The 21,264-nt window shown below is 38.6% G+C and overlaps 1 protein-coding gene across 3 annotated transcripts in view; it reads left to right on the forward strand.

Annotated features, from left to right (window-relative positions):
- NFAT5 (nuclear factor of activated T-cells 5) overlaps positions 1-21,264 on the forward strand; it is a 103,174-nt gene that overhangs the window by 41,139 nt on the left and 40,771 nt on the right. The window contains exons 2-5 of one of the 3 annotated variants that reach the window (XM_019536084.1): positions 4,173-4,285; positions 9,603-9,664; positions 10,122-10,680; positions 15,641-15,833. In XM_019536084.1, the coding sequence (XP_019391629.1) occupies positions 10,151-10,680; positions 15,641-15,833 (723 nt within the window). In that variant the 5' untranslated portion in view covers positions 4,173-4,285; positions 9,603-9,664; positions 10,122-10,150. The remainder of the gene's footprint in view (positions 1-4,172; positions 4,286-9,602; positions 9,665-10,121; positions 10,681-15,640; positions 15,834-21,264) is intronic. The other 2 variants (XM_019536083.1, XM_019536085.1) reach the window with 2 other exon arrangements.

The following is a 21,264-nucleotide window of genomic DNA, read 5'->3' on the forward strand; positions in this document are numbered from 1 at the left end:
ACATGCAAATGAAGTATGTCCCTCACATACCAACATGAGCATATTCCCAAGAGTAAATATGGATCATTTGTGAGGCTCTTCAGTTGCAGATGATAGAGATGAAGGCTTTATACCAAGTAGTTCCAGTGTTGGCTACACTCTGATTTCTCGTTTACAGAGACGGGTGTGGCTGGAGCTCACGTAACCTACTTTCCACCTTTGCCTGTGATTTATAATTTTCATTCCTTTGTAACAAGTGGTGCTTGCTTCTTCAGGTGTATTTCTCAAATGTTGACCAGATTTTTTGCACTGAAGGATACTTTTTGTTCTGCAACGTTGGTTGAAACAAACTGTCATCTTTCTGTTCAGAATGCTAATTTAAGTCTCTCTAACTGCGTATATTACTAGAAACAAGTCAGTAAACCCTCTGCCTTCTATTTGGAATGCTTCAAAAGCCAGTGCCTCTCTATCCTGAAACACTTTAAGCTTTTTGAAAGATAAATGTGGTGTGTGAACCTTACCTCTGAATTAACAGGTGTGATAATTACCCACTACATAGAAAACTGCAAGAGAATCTTGGTTGTGAGCTGTCTTCCTTTTTCTTGTCCCTCCAAAATAATTTTTACAAGGGTAGTTTGCAAGGTGTTGAAGATAAATAAGAATGACTCCTTTCCAGCATATCTCATTATTATTATTATTATTATTATTATTTTTTTTTTTTAGAGTTCTTGTTCCTCTTACCATTCTGTCACAGTAGGCACTGGGTCCTGCTTCCATGTTTTCCCCTCCCACCCGGCATTAAGAAAAGTCTTCCAACCTACAGCTGATTTTCTGTTAGCTTCCAGTTCCCGTCTCAGTGTGTTTGTTTCTAATGATAATCAAACAGCACACCCTGTAAGCACAGGGTAACACTCACTGAACCATATTCATTTCATCCTTTTAAATTGCATCTGCACGTGTAAAATGTAATCAGGTGCGTGTTGCATGATGTATTTTTCTGCTAACAATATCCAGTAAAAAAAAATATTAATATCTTGAAAGAGCATTGCATAGACTTGCATATACAAACCTTACCTGCACTTTCTCATATCCCCTCTCCTGTCCAGAAAGAAAAATGTCTTCTGTGGGATGCTGTTAGTTGCCATCCTGGTGATGTAAGGCATTATGGCATTCCTTTATGCAGAAGTTTGTCCCTCTGAAAGTAGGGTAATGGGAAAATCTACAGTAGTGTAGTATTTGCTAAGTAATTGAGTCTATACCACTGCTGTGGGCTGCTGGACTGTTTCTTTTTTAAAAAGTGTATGTAGCAGGTTTACAGAGGTAATCAAGCTTCTCTATAAAACAAAACAGAAACCCACAACAAATCAAATTCTCAAATACATTTTTGCACATTTCTGTGAAAATTGAATTTTGCCATCTACTTGTTAACCAGTGGAAAAGCTAGATAATTATTTTTCCAGTCTTGAGACCGTAGACTAGAGGAACTAGTTCATTTTATTTTCCTCCATAAAGCTGAAGAAGCTATATAAATTGTACTTGCACTTAAGTAACTGAAACTTATCTGCAAATAAAACCTCAAAATCCTAGAATCATTAAAAAATGAGGTTTGGAAGGGACCTCAGGAGTTCACATCTAGTCCAGCTCCTTGCTGAAAGCGGGACCAGCCCCGCCTAATTATCCTGGCCAAGGCTTTGTCATAATTTCATAGTAGGTAGGGTCGGAAGGGACCTGAGCAGATCATCAAGTCCGACCCCCTGCCATGGGCAGGAAAGAATGCTGGGGTCAAATGACCCCAGCTAAGTGATCATCTAACCTCCTTTTGAAGACCCCCGGGGTAGAAGCGAGGGGTCTAGCCAGGTCTTAAAAGCCTCCAAGGATGGGAAGTCTGCAGCCTCTCTGAATAACCTATTCCAGTGCTCTACTACCCTCTTTGTGAGAGTTTTCCTTAATATCCAGCCTCAACTTCCCTGGCTGCAGCTGGAGCTCATTGCTCCTTGTTCTGTCATCTGCCCCCACTGAGAACAGTCCAGCTCCATCTTTTTTGCAGCCCTCCTGCAACAAGTTGAAGGCTGCTTTTCAATCCCGCCAGTCTTCTCTTTCCTTGACTAAAGCCCGGTTCCCTCAGCCTTTCCTCACAAGTCATGTACCTCAGCCCCTGAACAATTTTCATACCCTCTGCTGGACTCCCCAATTTGTCCACATCCTATCTGCAGTGGGACTTGGATTTTGAATAATTGGAACTAGGGTGTCACATTTTCTTTAAACCTTCCTCCCTGCCCCCTCCCCATGTATTAATAGTGAAGTAAAGGCATAGTTCTGTCCAAACCTAATGGCGTATTGGGCCAGCATGTTTAAGGTACTTGTGAACAGTGTATAAGGAGTCATGCATCTAGCAGCACATCTGCCCACCTTTCACTCCCTACCCTGAATGAGCAAGTACCTGTCCCCCCTTTTTCTTCTTTTTTACCTGGCAGAAGCCTTTCACATGAGTCTGGAGCAGGGCTTATGCTTCTGAAGCTGTGGCTTACTCTGCCATCTTATCCCATCAGTCATAAATATCTGTCATATTTCTCTAGCTCGACAAAGTTGCCCATGTCAATAATCCGTTTCCTCTGGTAAGGAAACAGTTACCAGAATTTTCAAATGCTAATGACAGCCTTGACCCTGTGAGTTTCTAAGGTCATATTGTGACCAGATTATTAGAAATGAAATGTTCAATCAGCATTTCAATTTGGTGGCTAAAGCCTTTGCAAGCTTTGGTTTCTTGCTGTTAAAGGGCCACTGGGCAACAAGTCCCACCAGCTAATAGTTGAACAAGATAGCAATGAGGTTCTATACCTAGGCACATCTAGGAAAATCAGTTTATTGCACGTGTTTGAACAAGCAACCTTAATTGCTTCTATCTCTTTGTAGGATTAATATAAATTAGATACTAAAACTCTTTAGGTCAGGGCCTGTGTGGTTCTGTGTATTAGTATGGTGTACAACATCCTAGGGCCTCTGGGCATTAATGCTATAAATAACTCGTGAGCAAGATGTTTTAAACTGCGCTTCTGAATAGGTCACTGTTGGGCATGCAGTATCATGAGGGTAGTGCAGGAGAGACCAAGCTGAAACTAGCTTTGTGACCGTTAGGGGAGGGAATCCCTTTTATCCATCTGAAATTGTCTAATGGTGAGAACTCATGCTCTGGGACATGCAAAGTAAAAGTCCTATTAATAGACTTTTTGGGGGGTGGAAGCTGCAGTTGGCAGTGTGCTTGCTCTCCCTCTTCAATAGAAGAAAAAAGTAGACCTTTAATTCTCTCATTGCTGCCTTTGTTATAGTCCCAAGTAGCCTTCTGCCTTTTCTTTCTGATTTGAGGTCCAGCCAGTAGGGCCTTAAGTTCCCAGAGCTCTTGAGTCAGACCCCCTCTTCTTCTATAAACAGGTTCTTGATGGAGGTTTCTTATATTAAGTATTTCTTCCTGTTTCTTGCCAGGTTTGGAATTCAGTTGGTAATTATGAAATTATGCCATTCTTAGCATGTTGCAAAAGACCCTGGAAATAAGGGGTAAACCTGGTGCGCAGTTGCTCAGAAGGAATTTCTTGTAATAGTGGTGGTTAAAAATAAATAAATAAAAAATCTCCCAGGCCAGCGTGGTTGTATTCTTGAAAGGAACCAGTGGATCTGAGAAACAGCGATAATGTCCCATCTGGAGATGCTTGTAATATAGATCTGCCAGTCAAGAAACCTCACAGTTATTCCTTTAGGATAGTAAGGAAACTGGAGAGATGAAAGGAGAGAGCAGCTGAAGGGATCCAAAAATTCTGACTTGCTTGATTGTATCTGATTACCGCTGTGAGTGGGAAAACCTACTAAACTGAATTGGTGGATATGAGTCACTAACAAAAGTTCCAGGTAAGAAATTACCAGTTATTTATTTCTAAACTTGCGTGTTAACTTAATAAGGGATATTATTTGTATAAAAATGAATTGAATTGTGTATGTGTTCTCAGTATAAAGCACTGCTTGTATCAGCATATGAATGTAAGGGGAATTGAAACTGTTTTTAGCTTAATGTAAATTAAATTAACAAACCTACCTGAGATCTCTTTGTGACTATTTTTTAATAACTGGTGAATTGGATTGCTTGATATATTTGCTGGGACGCTAGTTGTTTTCTCTATTAATACACTTAACTTGCATTCTAGCTCCGCCATTCAGAGACAGGCATCGTGTGGTGGGTTGTGTGACAGTGTCTGTCAGTAGTGAAGACAAATAGTGCCAGAGACACTTAACCCATCCAATCTCACCCAGGGTATAGGTCGGTCTTGTTTTCAGACTTCTTCATAAGTCTCTTTCCTTTCTTTCTTTTTTTGTTTCTAAATAGTGGATTGATACTGATTGAAACTAAACTTTTTTTGTAAAGTTTTTGACTTTACATATCAGAAGAAGAAAAGTAGAAATCCAAGGTTGGCATGTGAGGTGTTGAAAGCAGTTTTGCAGCCACTTTGTAAGTTCTGGTTCTCTTAAAACTTCTGGACCTCTTAAAACTTTAGCAACACAAGGTTGATGTTGAAAATTGTGTGTAGAAATCTTTGTTTTATTTTGAAACAGTTATTTTGTGTTCAATGGTTCTACAAATAAATATTCACTGAAAGCCTGAACATTTAATTATCGAACATATAAAACATAAAGTAAATAAACTACATTCACAAAGGCTGTATTCCATTGTGTGAGGCCTGTACAAAATCCAGGTTTCACTCTGTGTGGTGCTAAGTCTTTTTTTCTCACTAAGTGTTTTCTGAACAGCCAGTAGTGGACCACGTGGGATGGATGAGAAATGAGATTTCTTTAAGCGTTTATCATGTGTTGTGGCTGTTCATACACAGGTGATGGAAAAAAAATAAAAAGGGCCCTCTCTAATGTATTTACATTTGAAATCTTGAGTTTTCCACTTTGGGATATAACTTGCTTTGCAGTTAAACTGCAGCTTTAAATGCCGGTAGGGTGGCATTTGTTTTTTTTTCTTAGTCTGAGCATCCTTGTAGTACTGAATAACTTATGTGGAGAGATACCAAGGTTTTCAGGATTGGCTTCATTTAAGCCTTGTTTGATGAGAGCAACTCCCTAAATGGCAAGCAGTGATCATTTTTAATTTAGAATTTTTTTTTAAAGCTAAAAGTCTGTTTAATTTGGTAAGATTATAAAGTATAGAAATATGTATACACAAATTACTTAATAATTTCAGAAGATAATAACACTTTTGCTTTAAAGTGGTTGATCTTCCTGATATTAGCTTGAAAGCATGCATTTATGCCATAATGGCACTGCATCCCATCCTACTCTCTCCTTTTTTGGCTGCTTTTTATTTTCAGAGTGAACCTAAATTATTCCAGTCAGTAGAGGAGGGTGTGGGAATTAGTTTACTTTGCTGTCCTGAAAGTGAGATAGGCACTTGGGACTAATAGGCAGCTTTCAGGCTTTTAGAAGTGAACATACAGCTGCTGAACTGATGTCCTGACCAACTAGAATTCTACATCAGTCCTAGGTACACTGCAAATTAAAGGTGCTTTTTCCTTCTTTTGCATTACAAACTGCAACAGTAACAATTACGATAAATTACAGTTCTCAATTTACTCTAGGTTCTTGCATTTTCAAACCACAGAATTACATCTTGTTAGTGAGTAAATTGTTGTTGAAAATTAAACAGGAAATGACGTGTGTTAAACTGCTTGTTTTGTATTAATCTGCTTGGTTTTACGGAGAAATATTTGCAAAGGAGGAGCAACAAATTTAAGAGAAACGCATATGTAATTTCTTCTTGCTTCATCTAAAGTAGAAGAGGTCATCAGAATAAATTTAGTTTCCAGCAGTGGTACAACTTGCTTTGACAGGAAAAAAAATGGAATATAAAGTACAGTTGCAGGGCTTGTGCAGGCCATGTTTATAGTCCTGTGGTAATGCACCCTTCATGAACTGCACTTGGCTTATTTTATAAATTTGAATTTTAAAATTACTTCATTTTAAGAAGGTGGTATTGAAATATGGAGTAATATTTAGTCTTGTATGTCAAATATAAGTATAGTAACAATAACATCTAAACGATATTTCCATTTGTTGTTATTGGCAAGCACTGTTAATTAAAGCACAGGTAGTGGAGCCATCAGTAACAGAGGCTCCCTAATGTGTGTCTAAAGAATAACTAATGGTCCAAATCAAAAAAGAAATGCTTACGTTGGAAAATGTGTGCCTGTGCTCTAACTCTGCAGAACCTGAAGAGGGTTATTGACTAATGCCGCTGACATTCAGGTGGTTTTTACGCTCATTTTCTGTATTGTTGGGAACAGTACCTTTCCTCTGAGAATTTCTTAAAAGGTTGAAATAGTAAAATGTTTTCATTTTATGAAATAATATCAGTGAAGGATTAAACAATTGAAAACTTGGAATAAAGAGCATGTCTTAATCAAGAGATCCCCTTTATGTATTGGGGATGTGTGCATTAAAAGAAGCTTTGAAATAGTTTAAAAACAAGATGGGAACTGTATAAAATCTGTTTAAGCTTGTTATTCATTATAGTAACTTTATGAATTCATACTTGGCTGACCCTCCTTGTTTATAATTTGAAGTAAGAAGATAAGTTGGCAGGAGGCCTATTGGCTCTACCTGTGAAAACTAAATACTGCTGCTCTTTTAGTGGTACCGTAAGATGGAATGTTTGTAATCACCAGTGACATTAATTTATTCTGAGAAATGAATTTCAAATTTTCCTGTTTGCACAAAAGCATATCAGCAAGCAATCTGGTTCTTTCATTGGCATTAATGACTTTCATGCTTCTCATATTTTTTAAATTATTACAACACTGATTTGTACATACTTTATGCCAGTTGCGTGCTAGTAGATGGTATTGCTGTGCATTTGAGAGGAGAAGGATATTTGAAGTATATTAAACAAAAATTGTTTAGTTTGTCATTATTATTTCCCTCAATTAAATATCTGCATTACTGACAGCAGGAATACAATATAATCAATCTCTGAAAGACCACAAACTTGCTTAAAAAAACAAAGAAGAAATTTTGGCTTGGAGCCTTAACAGTATTTTCAAATAAGTTTTCACTCTGCACTAATAACCCTAAGGCAGCATGTCCTTTACCAGCTATTTAGTTTTATGCTAATAAGTAGTTTTGTTCAATGAATTTGTACAGGAAATTGAAGGTAAAAAGCAACTCATGGGTTACTCTGCAACGTTCTATACGCAAGATAGGATCACAGTGTCCCAGTGGAGAATCATGTGTAAAGTGTTGCTTTAAAAGAACTTTCTTAATGTTTTACATCTGTTATTTGCTACAAAATAAGTTTACATCAGTAATCTAACTGTTCTGTAGAAAAAAGATTTAGGTTTTTTTCAAATCTAGAAACTTGCTACCTGTTTCACAGGTCAGGTGCATAATCATTACTTCACTTAAGGTCTTGCAGGGTCCAAGAGTTGTTTGTATTATGCATGGTGTTTAGTCATCTGTAAAAAGATGAATGCCTTAGAGAGAGAGAGAGTGTTCTTGTGCAGGAATACAGATCTGCAGCGATTATTATATGCTTCATGTATTCCACTTGCAAACACTGCATGCAGCATGCGTAATGTATGCACACTGCATACTTGTATTCCTGTTAGGGAGTACACAAATACTGAATGGAAACTAATGTTTTATTTTAGCAAAACAAGTTAAAAATCAGCGTATGGTAATAAATGGTCTCAACTCAAAGTGGCTGCAAATCGGCTTCTAAATATATCATTGAAATTAATATCTAGTTTGAATAGTTCTCACAAATTTTGTAAATGTTCCTAAGGAAAAGCATTGCATTAATGCATGACACAAAAAAGATAAATTTGCCTTTAAATTGGAATGCAGTTCACAGTGACTGAATCTTCCAATTTCAGCCACTGCATTTGCCAAAGAACAAACTGGAAAATGGAACTGGTATCATTCAACTGCTCCAGATTCTCCAGGAGATGGGGGAAAGGAACTTCTTTCTACATGGCTGAAAGTAGAGTAATTTATTGATAAACTGTACTGACAACTACATTTCTCTTTAAACCTTACTAGTGCCAGGTTGGGCAATATTTAATTTCACTTAAGGAAGAAAAGCATTAGATGGGTTTTTTTTGGTTTTTTACAAGAAACAATTGAATCCCTGTTTTAAGGACTTTTCATAAGTAATGTTTTCCATTTTAATTGCAAATATACTATTTTTAGTAGAGCTGGAGTGTTGTAGCCATAGCCATGAGGGTCCAGGAAATGTATGATGTGAGAGAAGGGAGAATGGCAGTGAAGTATAGGAGCAAAGAGAGATGATCAGAAGTAGCTTCAAAACTAAATATGGTTGAATGGATAACCTAATTATATAGAAAGGGTGTCCTGTTCTCCATCCTTTAAGCAGCTGCTTTCATTTATCTAGAGGTAAACAGAAACCATTTTTTTCTGTTATTTAGCTAAGCCTGTGTCTGCTTTCTCAGACCTGAAGAAAGGCACTTTGTCCAGAAGCTTGTCAACCATCTTTCCTGACTATACATTTGGTCTAATACAAGATATCACAAAAAATCTTGCCTATTTTTTAAGTTTGTTGTTACTGTTGTTTAAGCCCATAGTTCACAGCTACACAGGCTTTATTTTTTCTTTTTTACTTCTCCGAGATTTCCTCTGTCATTCAACCTGGATTAATAGAAATGATTCCTTCAATTTTCAATTACGCATGAAGAATCTGTTAACTCTTTAATTTGAAAGAATCTTGTCGTCTTGCAAGATAGATACTGTGTACTGTACTTCAGTAATGACAATATCTTTAGCTATGATATTCCAAGGTGTGCAGCATCATGCCATGGATATTTACCAAGTTATTCTGTTAAAACGTGTCCAATTCCTATTATTTATTATTTGATTTGTTTGTGTGGCCAACGCTATTTAAACAGAAGAAAATAGTTTATTTCCCAGAATCTTATCATTTAATCTATAATAAGTCCAGTGGACTGTTCTGTAATAAACCTCAATTAAAAATATATCAACTTTAATTTTAAGTCATTTTTGTTTGTTTCACTTGCATGCCTATGGTAAAAGGTTTGAGAGAGATTTGTCCAGAAAGTCTTTTTTAATAGAAATGATTATGTTGCTCTCTTCTGTGTGTTTTTTAACCTCTTAATCCTGCTTTCACGTTTCAAAAGCAGCCTGATCTGTAGAATGCCTGGTTTAGTCAGTCAAATCATCTTTGGGAGTAGGTGGGTGGAGTATCCTATTAATTAATGTTCCTGAAGACACTGAAGCCTGAGCAAACTTTAAGAAATCTGTCCCACATTGCTTTTTTCTCTGTATAAGGGAACTAACAAATTCTGGGGGAGTTTGCCTGAGGCTGCCTCTTCCAACCTCAGATTTTGATTAGAAACCTCTTACATTTTGTACCCAGCATGCTCCAAATCAGATATTTCATTTCCATTCTGACCTTACGCAACCAGGAGTTGTATAGTGACTGGTACCAGTTCCATTTTGCCTACAATTCAGTTGATTTTTCTATTTTATTTCTCATTTTATAATTGATATCTGGAATAATCAGCAGCTCTTTTCTCATTTATTTTCTCATATTTTTATTCCAGGATTTGCCTCTGAAGCAGGGAGTGTCTGCATTAAAAATGACCTGTAGTTCTCTGCTTCATAGGTTAGAAACTTATTTTAATATTTTGTGGCTAAGCACAGTCCCATCTTTTTCAAAAAATTCTATTAATGGTTTAATTGGCATTGAATGTGGACTACAAGCATTTTGCATTGGGGTTTCCATTATTTTTGATAAAATGGCTTACATTCAAATAATTAGTCCTGTTGAGGCAGCAAATACTGTTTACTTGCAGCCATTTTTCTGACTTAAAGTTAAGTTGTTGTTTTTTTTTTTTACTTGATTACAGCACAAAAGTTTAAGTACCATTTGGACACTTCAAAAATATTGTATTGCTTAGGCCTTCTGTTGCTTTAAGCATTTATATTTAAACCTTACCAAATTCCAAATATGCATTTGGGGGAAAAATCAGTTTACAAATCATACTATTTCAGTGGGACTGCTATAGCCAGCACAGATGGCAATAGGTATCTTGTATTTACTTCTGAATTATACACCGCAGATGCTTCTTCAGCTCCCTCCTCTTCCTCCATGGGCGGTGCTTGCAGCTCCTTTACCACCTCTTCCAGTCCTACCATTTACTCTACCTCAGTCACCGACAGCAAGGCTATGCAAGTGGAGAGCTGCTCCTCAGCCGTGGGGGTAAGTAACCGAGGGGTAAGTGAAAAGCAGTTAACCAGTAACACAGTCCAGCAGCAACAGTCAACACCGAAGAGACACACAGTCCTGTACATCTCACCACCACCCGAGGATTTGCTGGATAACAGTCGGATGTCCTGCCAGGATGAAGGGTGTGGATTGGAGTCAGAGCAGAGCTGCAGTATGTGGATGGAGGATTCCCCCTCCAACTTCAGTAACATGAGCACCAGTTCCTACAATGATAACACTGAGGTGCCACGTAAATCACGCAAACGCAATCCAAAGCAGAGGCCAGGGATCAAACGCCGAGATTGTGAAGAATCCAACATGGATATCTTTGATGCTGACAGTGCCAAAGCGCCTCACTATGTCCTTTCTCAGCTCAGCACGGACAGCAAAGGCAACTCAAAAGCAGGAAATGGGTTGGTATCTACATTTTTTAAAGTTCTATAAGCATATGTAAAACCAGACTAATAAAACATTTCTTGATTTTTATTTTTTTTCTCAAGTGTCTTGCTTGGGTTCTCACATAAACAGAGCCTGTCCTGTCATGGTGTTTCTTAATCTATGATAAATTTTGTACTGAAAAAGGCAAAGCTAAGATTTTTTGAAATGCAAGATTCTGAATTTCATTATTCATTCCAGCACTGATGCGATTAGCTAATTTATTTTCACCAGTTGATTGAAGTTCTTAAAAGATAGGAAGTTTTAAGCCAATATCTCCATCTCTGCAAATAAAAGAAAAGAAACTAAGAAAGCCATACGTTTTATACAGATCTTACATTTGTTCAGTACTGCTTTTCCAAAATTACCTTGTTAGATATTTATGTGAGGATCTCAGTCTGTACACTTACCTCTGTCTGTCTTTTTCTCTATTTACCAAATAGAGAGAGCCATGGGTATAGAAATTAATGCCTTGTTAAGATCTCTCAGCATTTAAATTAACACCTCTTCCACTTTTTGATAAAATGTTAAGATTATATGCTGAACCAAATTTTGTTTTACGTGTTAATTCAATTCTGTATTTGATTTTTTTCAGAAATAAATCTCTAATCCTGTTTCTCTCTGTGCTTCTGGGTTGTGTGCATGCGTGTGTTTGTATGTGGGCACGCCTGGGTGGTGTTCTCTCATCTCTCCACTTCACACTGTTCACTATATACATTTCAGTAGTTGCTTTAGAGAGAAACTGTACGTCGATTTACAATAGTGTGATTTTTTTTGTTTTGTTTTGTTTTGACTTGTGGCTTCTTTAATACTTATTTTTATGCTACAGTCTACAGTGGGTACATTTGTTTTTACTTTTATGTATGTGCTTGCAGTATGTTTTAATGTTCACTACTGGTGTGGTGAATATTAAAATAAGACTGAAGGGAAAGATGAGGATTTTTTCATATTCCAAAGGGAAAGAGCCCTTTAGTCTGTATTCCCAGGGTCATTGCAGTTCCATACTTAAAATGCCACTAAAACCAATGATACTAAGAAACTCTCCAGAGTGTGCTACTGCTTTGTAGTATCTTAGAGAAGTCATTTAGTAAGATGGGAACCAGGGTGTAGAATACACACACGTGCCCACTCATCCTCCAACAAAAATACATAACATAACGGGTAATAAAAATGTTAGTCATTTGAGTGAGACCATCCAACCTCTTGTATTTTTACTGGGGTGAAATAATAATTAAGTAAAACATTAAATATTTATAACTTGTTTTGTGACTTCAAAACGGAATACATATTGATATAAGACATTTCCTTGGAAGGAGAGAAAACAGGTAACACCAATCTTAAAAGAAGCCAGTTAATGATCAGTTACCATGGATAGAAACTTTCCCTGAAGTTAAGAGCTGTGCGCTCATAGAAGTCATCTCCAGACAAGATGGACAGACTTAGAAAGTGCAGACTAATAAATATGACCTATGCAACTTTAAAAGTAAGAAGTTACAACTATAATATTCAGTATTAATGTAGCAACAACTAACCAGCATATATCAATAAAAAAAAAGAGGTTTTCTAAGGACAACCTTAAATTTTGGATGCGGTTCCAAGTAGTAGATTTGTATTGAGAGGGGCTCTGGAATCAGAAATGACTAGCATGTGTATAAAAAAAAAAACAAAAAACCCTTCTGTAGTTACACTGTGGAGGTTCAGCACTAGAAATCCAGGTTGTGGAAATTACTTTTTGTTTAGTTTTGTTTTTTCTGCTTAGTGGAGCTCAGGCAAATGAACTGGCATCTGGAGAAAGGGACAGAAAGGACACTTGCTATTCTTCCTGATTGCAAAATGGGCACACCATTAGTTTCAGAAGAAACTAATTGTTTTCTCTGAAGGCTATAAATTTAAAAAAAAAATGGGTGGGGAGGTGTTCTTTACAAGGTGTCAGTTTGCAAAGCCTGTTAAAAAGGGGTCAAAATGATTGTCCAGGGGAAAAGGAAAAATTCCTGTTTCTGATTTTGAATTACCTTATCTCATTTTTCACTCTTTCTTTGAACCAGTAGAATGAGCTTGCTAACTTTACTTCAGAATGCTCTGTTTCTGACTAATCTCAATTAATAAATACATATAGGTAAAATATAAGTGTCGCTGTTTGTACTAGCATGGAAAATGTCAAGGCAGCTGATTCTAGCAGAACAAGATAACTAAATTAAAGGGACAGTAGAAATGCTATCTCTTTATAGTTCAGAATCGGGACTGAAGAGAGATTACAGTCGATTGTTTAAAATTCCTCTCAAACAGTTATTTCCAATCTAATTTGCTAATTTCAAGATATTCTGGGAAAAAATTTTAAACATTTGGTAAGCAGTGCCTTTTCAAACAAAAACAGCGCGATATATATGCATATCTATACCCAATCAAGGTAAATCACGTTCAAACATCAAATTATTTAAGGAACTGTCTAGGTAATATCAGAAGTCCCAGCTATTAAATGTGATTATTTTTAGAAGTTGCATGAATGTGACAGTTCTAATGGGCTGCATTTACACTGTTTGTTCTTCCCATCAAAATTCCTATCAGCTTAAAGCCTCCTTTATTAATTGCTTAGCTGGAATTCTGAGCATGTCAAAATGTGCAAGTGATGGCACATCTCTTATCAAGCATTGTCTTGTGACGTTATAGATGACTAGGTGAGCTGTACAGGTCAGGAAAAATCTTGCTGCTTTAAACAGTATGCCTTTGCTTTATAATAGTTACATTGCTTAGTGTTTCTTTTCAGATTCTCTGTGGGAAGCTAGTATGTTTAATCGCACAACTAAAAATCCTAAATGACATGAAAAAGGAAATTTACTGACTGAAAGATTAATACTTTAACTGCTACTGTACTGGAGTAATGTCCTGACAAACATCTGGAGGACTGAAGGTCTAAAAACCTTTTATTCAATTAGTATTTTTGGTGCAGCATACTGCTGGTATCTTTGTCTTGCATAGTATTTTGTTGGACTTTTATATGTTGTTCCAACTGAAGAAATGTTTCTGTAAAAGAAAAAAGAAAAAAAAATCACCCACTGGATGAAAGGAAAAAGTGGGCTTTTTTGTAACAGCCTGTCTGGCTAAACTGTGGCTGAATAATGAAGAAGCTTGCCAGTATAAGGGTACTGTTGTCATTTTTATGTTTTTATAACCTCTGTGATCTGTATCTTTGCTATTTAATCTGAAAACAAGTATACCAAACAGGTCTGCTTTAGTCAGTGAAGCAGACTGGGTTTCATGCTGTACTCCTGAATAAACAGGCCCACAGGCCACTGTCATCTTTTTGTCATATGTTCTTATCTATGGCGAACCTGGTGGATTTAATTTTGTGAAATATCAGGCAGGTAGAGAGCAACCTTTCTTCCCCCCCAACTCATGGGAGGGCCTCTTGTAGTAGGATCAATGTAGTAGCAGTGGAGGAGGGGAGTTTGAAAATCTGCACACACAATATGCACTTCCTGCATGTGCAGAGTCCTGCTCCAGTCTGTTGTGCAGTGAGAATTTCAGGCAGAGGCTGCTGTGTAGACCTGCCAGTCTGTGAATCCACTGCTAAATAAGAGAGGAAGCAATGCGGACAGCTTCAGTTTTAAGACCAGCAAACTAACTGTGAAGTGGTTCAGCCACCAGTCAATGGCTTTGAGGGAGGGGTGGGTTCGTTTTCCTCTTTGCTTCAACTTCAGAGAAATTGTCCAGCTGCATTGCTGGTGTGGTGCACTTGAAACGGGCTATAAGTATTAGGCAGTTCATAACCTTTCTCTTATTTCAGGCTGTCTTCAGACATAAGAAGGCAACAGTTTATCTGTGTCACAATCAGGTCGCCTTCACAGCTATACTTGCTTAAAACTCTTTCTTTTGGTCAAGTTAGAGATTAAATCCTGCACGAGCCAGTTAAGCCCTCCTTTTGACTGTCCCAGTTACCAGGGAGCATTTCTGTTTGCTACTGGTAAAGGGACGTATCAGACTTTGGTTCATAATTGTTACACAAACCTCTGCTGTGCAAGGTCACTGAGATGCTGACTCTCTCTTGGTCCTTTAAAGTTGACAGAAAAAATGGATTGTGGAATGTTAAACTTTGATGGGCTTCCTCATTCAGGTTTTAACTATGGAACTGATTGCAAGACAATATACTTTTATGACAACATACCTGGGAAGAGACTGTCCTGTTGCATGCAGATCCTAAAGGACAGGAGAGACACTGAGGTTACAGTTGTGCCAGGCCCCCAAGCTGGATGGGAGAGCATAAAACAGATTCCTCTCTCTTTTCTATTTTTCTCCCTACCAGGATGTATTGGCCCCCCAAATTTCTTTCGGGTCCTGGTTGCATGCACAGCATGCGTTTTAAAGTTAGTAAAATTATGGCAAATTTCTATTGACTGTTTGTCTTAAACAGTATTTTAATATGCATCTCTTTGGCTAGTCTGAAATACTACTTAATATCCAATCTAAATACTACTTAATAGTATTTGGGAAGTTACATAGTTACACAGATTCAGGAGGAGATAGGCAAAAGAATGCTTTTTCTGTAGAAAAGGAAAATTACATCCCTTGTTCTTATTTCTGTCCCCTCTCTCTCTAATAGCTTGGTCTAAGCATTTTTTTCATCCATGTTCTGACTATAAAATATACTTTACCAATAACAGCCCATAAGCCTTCCTCCTGCCTGTTGTTAACTTATTTTACTGCTAATTATTTCTCTTCCTTTACTTGTAATCATTTGCGTTGGATGGAGGAGGCAGGGAATGACCATTCCCTTTGTCCCTTAGGGTTCCTTCCATATCTTGAGATAAGTCTAGTTAAAACATTTGATCTTGCCTCTTACCTGATTATTTGCACTACTATTGATGGCATTCCCTTGCCTTGATTTGCTTTTATAGGAAAATTTCTTATAACACTTCTCAATGGTTTGCTTTGACTTCTCAGAACATCAGAAAACCAGAAAGGACCTGGAGGGAAGAAGACACCAATGTTGTGTGGACAGTATCCGACTAAAAGTGAGGGGAAGGAGCTGAAGATAGTGGTACAACCAGAGACGCAGCACAGAGCTCGGTACCTGACTGAAGGCAGCCGAGGCTCAGTGAAAGACAGGACACAACAAGGTTTTCCAACTGTGAAGGTAGGCTGTTTAGCAATACATTAACATCAGGGAATGCCTCTACAGGAAAACAATTTTGATAGAATCTGCTACTTATTATTTTTCAAATAGCACATATATTTTTAGATGTAGACTGCTTTCAGGTATATTACTGCTTTAAAAAAAAGTGCAATTTAAAAGTGAAAAAATTGAGGAAATTCCATGCAACCATCATTCATTATGCCTACCTTATAAGACTGCTTCATGCAGTTTCTGTAAATATATATAAACAAATATTAAAGCTTTTCATATCAGGACTGTTCACTTCAGTTTGTCATGTGAGCATTAAGAAATGATGTAATCTGTGGATTACTAATGGGAGTGGAGGCAGTCATGATATCTTGTTACTACAGCTAAGGAAGCCAGAAACCCCTGTGCTTTTTGTACATTTCAAGAGGAGCATCAGCACATCTCAATCACAAGCTATCTTGGGCTGCAACTAGTACCCAGTGCTTTTGAGGAATGTGAACCCTCCCCCCCACCCCTTCCTACCAAGAGACCCCCATCACCTATAGAAACAGGAGGGAAAGAATTTCTTTCTGGTCTCATGTAGCAACCTGCAAAGTCCAGAAGCATGAGACAGCCAAGCACCCTGCACTCATCTCCGCAACCTCAGGATTGCATAGTTGGCTCCCATACATCACACCCATCTTCTCTGTAATCTCATCTTGGCTCCTTTAATCTTACATAACCAAGCCAGTTGTGGAGCTCTGCTTCATTCTCCTGTTGCTGAGTATGGTTATCTCCGGTTTCTACCTACTCTTCTCATGATCTCGTGTGAGTGTTTGTGTCTTCATCTTCCAGATTTCTAACATTGCTCTTTCCCAGGCACTCCAGGCATAAGTCATCCCTGACTAGTTCTTATTCAGTCTTTTCTTGAAAACCTCCATGGCAGAGTCCACAACTTCCCTAGGCATCTATTCTACTGCCTTAAGTAAAGGTGAAAATGTCTTTCCTGATATCCAGTGTAAATCTACTCTGCTGCAGTTGCTATATGTCTTACTATTTGGAGCAAGGGAGAAAGGGTGTTTGCCTTTCTTTATTGGGGTCCCTTTTCTTTATGGTGAGTAGCTACTCACCAGCTCAGGCAGTTGGCCTTAAAACAAGTTTTGGTGGAACAGTTGAGAACCATACACTGCACTCTGGGTCTGGTACCAAATCTTTGCATCTATCAAAAGAAGAGAATGTGGAAACAGGGTTATCCAGAAGGCCTCAAGAACAACATGCGTGTCTTTTCAAACTAATAGCAGCATTGGCATTGTTTTGTTTGGCAACCATCATTTGCTGGTTACCGTACCAGCTATACTAGTATCCTACCAGCTAAGCTTACTGAGTGCTTCCCCAAAGTACAAGAAACTGTAGGAAAGGAAGAACATTTCTTTCATGGTATTGTTTGTTGAATATGCAGCCCAAGACTTCAAGTCAATCAAGAACTGCAGGCAGGCTGACAGAGCTATAGTCTGAGTGGATCTGTGGAAAACTAATGAAAACTGTCATGTCATAAACCCATCCACAGGGGACCCTTGAAGCCCTGAGTTTTCCCCACTGTGCTGCTGCTCACCCCAAGGAACAGATCAAGGTTGCTCTGGGATAGTAGCTCTCTATCCCAGCATGCCTCTGTTCCACTGCCCTAATACTGGACTTTACAGACACAGTGAAGGAATCTTCTTAACTCATATCTAGGTTGAGAAGAAATTTATAGGCCCCATTGAATTGGAGCAAATTCTAGTTGGGCTTCCTCATAGTCAAGTCAGTCAGGACAGTGATTACACCACATGCAAGCCTTAAGGGGTGCTGCAGTCACCTGGGTTCATGGACTGTCTGAGGAATCCATTTTGAACAAGAGTAAGCATATATAAACTGGCAAGAGCTTGTGGCAATCCAGTATGGTCTCCAGCCATGCACAGTATACCTTTTTTGTGCTAATTGACAGGCACCCCCCTCTGCCATACTGTATTTTAGCAGGCAAAGGGGAACAAATCTGCAGTCTGTCAAAGAGAACCTCACCGCCTGATATTTGTATAGAGTAGAATCTGCAGTGATTAGCTGACTGCACAATCAAAAAAAAGAGGAGGAGGTTTGAGCCACCTTTGTTCAACTGGCAGAACTTGGATCATACAGAATAGGAACTAGGGCTAGAAGCATTTCATTTCTTGATGAAGGAATTTGATTTCCCAGGATCAGAACTGTTCGGCTTCTACTCGGATAAGGAGATCTCGCTGTTCTTCTCTTGTTGGTACGATCACAAAGCTGGGCCAACTGTGAGTGCCCTTATGCAGAGATGATGAGAGGGGTGCTTGTGTGCCTTCCCTCTCTTTGTTGTCCTTACTAGAACACTGAGGAAATCAGGAAGGGCATGATACAAGTATTACAGGCAAGGAGACCGTAGCCCTCGGACCAAGTTGATGTGGCAAAGAGATCTTGCTTTTGCCCTTTTTTTCAGAAAGGGATCTGATGCTACAAGGAGTTAATTGTGCATCAAAATTCACACAGCCTGAGTATAACTGTCAGGCTCTTGAACAAAACCTTTTAAGTCCAAGAAGTTACTAAGAAAATGTAATATCCATATTTCCAGCTTCCAAAAGGATCTAACTTGGTTCTGGGACTTGGGGTGAGGTTTCCCTACTGGCATTTCCCCTACATTTGCATTTATTTATTAGCTGTATATGCTATCTTTCCCCAAGAAAAAGCTCAGGGCAGCTTACGATAAAAGACTAAAGCTTATAAAAAAAGACTAAAATATTAAAATAAGATGGTATAACCAAACAATGCTCCCCCAGCCCCAAAGCTACATAGACCATGGGTTCTTTTATTTTCTTCAGAATGGATTATGTTGAATTCGTACAGTCCAACACTCAAAGGTCAAATAGCTGTTTTGTCTAGCATCCTTCGTGCAGTAGACAAGGTAGATTTCATCTTAAACAGTTGTCCAAGTGAGAACAGTATCATTTCTACATTTTGCATACAAATCTTTCATGAGATCTGCACTTGGTTGTCACTGTCATTAGAAGCCCTTCATTTGAGCCACTTCTGAAGATGTTGCCTTACTTCCTAGCTTTTTAAAGTGGCCTATTATTTAATAGCAGTCCCAGCAATGTATATAGTACCTGAGCTGGGAAGTCTTTCCTTAGAAGCTCAGTACTGTACCTTTTAAAAAGGCAGAGTAGTACTCAGAACCAGCCATGCTTTCCTAGGAGAGCGAAACTCAAGGCTCCGTAGAGTACAGGAAATTGTCCATCCATTCTTTTGTCGTGCCTCATAGGCAAAGTATGGTGTGCTTTGGACATCTGTTTACTACACTTCTTAGCTCAGAAAGACAAATGCTTTTCTTGTGCTTTATCATCAGAATGGAAGGCTTCAAAATTGTCCATTTCCAGGATAAGCTGTTGTATGCATTATAGAAACTTAGAAGTCAAAAAGCATAATTGCATCTGTTGAAATTAGAGCTTGTTTCCTTAGAACTGTAGCAGTTTCAAGGCAGATGGATTATATGCCTCATATAAAGAAACTTATAGAGCAGCTTGTCTGGTCATTAATGTCTTCTTCAGATTCTTGAACCTGGATGACCAGTGGTTTTCTTAGGTGGCCTTTGGTAGATTGGTGCTTCTCTCTGTAATGTCCCAGGAACATCCCAGGAACTGTTACTTTTTCACATATATACACAGCTATACTTCCTCCCCCTCAGTCAATGCTTTGAAGATCCCAGTGGTGTGGTTCTGAAGCCCTCATGAAGAACAGGAATATTTTGTTGCCTGCCCTGAAAATTCTCATATGGAGCAATGCAGTCCATAGAGCTTATCACACTTAAGGGCTGTTAAGAGAAAAAAGATACAAGATTGCTAAGAATAAGAGAAGAAAGATACAGGATACTTCTAATTAATTTCCTTGCTCCTTTGGCATTAATGCTCAATTTTTCTTACTAACATAGCCATCAGAGAGTTTCTAGGGTATGGATGTCTCACAGCTGACAGTGTCCCAGAGCTAGAGTTGCACCTCTTCTGCCACTGACTGACAAATTTGGTCTGCCTCCAAGATGGACATAAAAGAAACCCAAAGCCATGAATCTGTGGACATTTGCTATTCTTAGAAAAGAAAATTTTAGTTAAAACACAGATAATATTTTCCTAATCAAGATTCCCTTTCTGGAAGATATGCTTTAGTCCAGGGCTGTCCAGCTTTTGAGTGGTCAGAGGCTGCAGTGCCCCTAGCAACACACCATGTCATGCAGCACCCACTGTACCACTCTGTACAGGCCTCCAGCTTGTCAGACAAGTCCCCCCCTGCCCTACTGTGAGTCCCCAAAGTATTGTTCAAGTCCCCCCCACTGCACCACATGGGCATGCCACACAACTTGCCCTCCTCTCCTCCTCCACACACCAGCACACTGCAGGCAGCTCCTGTTGCAGTACACCAAATTGGACATCACTTGGGCTCCCCAGATTACTCTGAGCTCACCAGCCCCACAGGCTGTGTTGCTCCACATCACCCCACCCTGCCCCCAGGTGTAGACAGATAGCAGAAGCTGAAAGGAGGAGACCCTGTGGCAGCAGCAGAAAGCAAAGAGGTGGGGAGTGGGTCCTGGACCAGGAGCCCAGGGAGCAAAGTTTAACCCTTCAGGGGGACAGTTGAACAGCCTTGCTTTAGTCAAACCCAAGTTAATGGACTTAATACAGGATTAACTGCATAAAATTCTGAGGCCTAAGATTACACAGTAAATCAGGCAGCGTGATCTAATTGTCCTGATCTGAGAAATGTGCAGACTATCTACACATGGAGAAACTTTCTGAAAGTAGAGAGCACTTTTTATTTTAGTAGGTGGAAGCATAACTGTATCCAGTAGATAAAACTGAACTTAGATGCATGGCACAGATCTTAAGTGATGAAAGGAACTGACTTCTTAACAAACCACTCAGGAATGTGAGGAATTCTTCATCATTTCATTTCTTTAATTGAAAACTGGGTATCTTCACAAAATGTGCTGAAGCTCGAACAGAAGTTATGAGCTGGATGCAGAGATTATTGGGAGATGTTTTTTGGACTGTTATGCAGGAAACCAGAGTGGGTAATTGTAATAGCCATATCTAGTTTTAAAATCTGTTGGGTCAAATGCATGCACAGTGACCTTACTTTTCTCTGAAGCTTTGGTTATGCTGTCATTTCTAGTTTGTTTTTAAATGGTCATGTTACAGACTTTTGGGTACAGTAGGAGTAATTAGTCTAAAAATGCTACATTCTTTTTTTTTCTATTACTGTATTTGAAACATTTTCATAATGATCCTTGTTTCAAAGTTAATTAAAAAGCCAAACAAAATAATAAGCCAGCTCTGTCTACCCCAAGCATCTCTTTAAAGAACTATAATATAGCAGAATATTAAGACACTTATGTACACAACTTAAAAACCAGGATGAAAGT

This window comes from Crocodylus porosus, unplaced genomic scaffold (genome assembly GCF_001723895.1).
Source record: "Crocodylus porosus isolate Cpor-Errol unplaced genomic scaffold, CroPor_comp1, whole genome shotgun sequence".
NCBI classification, from domain to species: Eukaryota; Metazoa; Chordata; order Crocodylia; family Crocodylidae; genus Crocodylus; species Crocodylus porosus.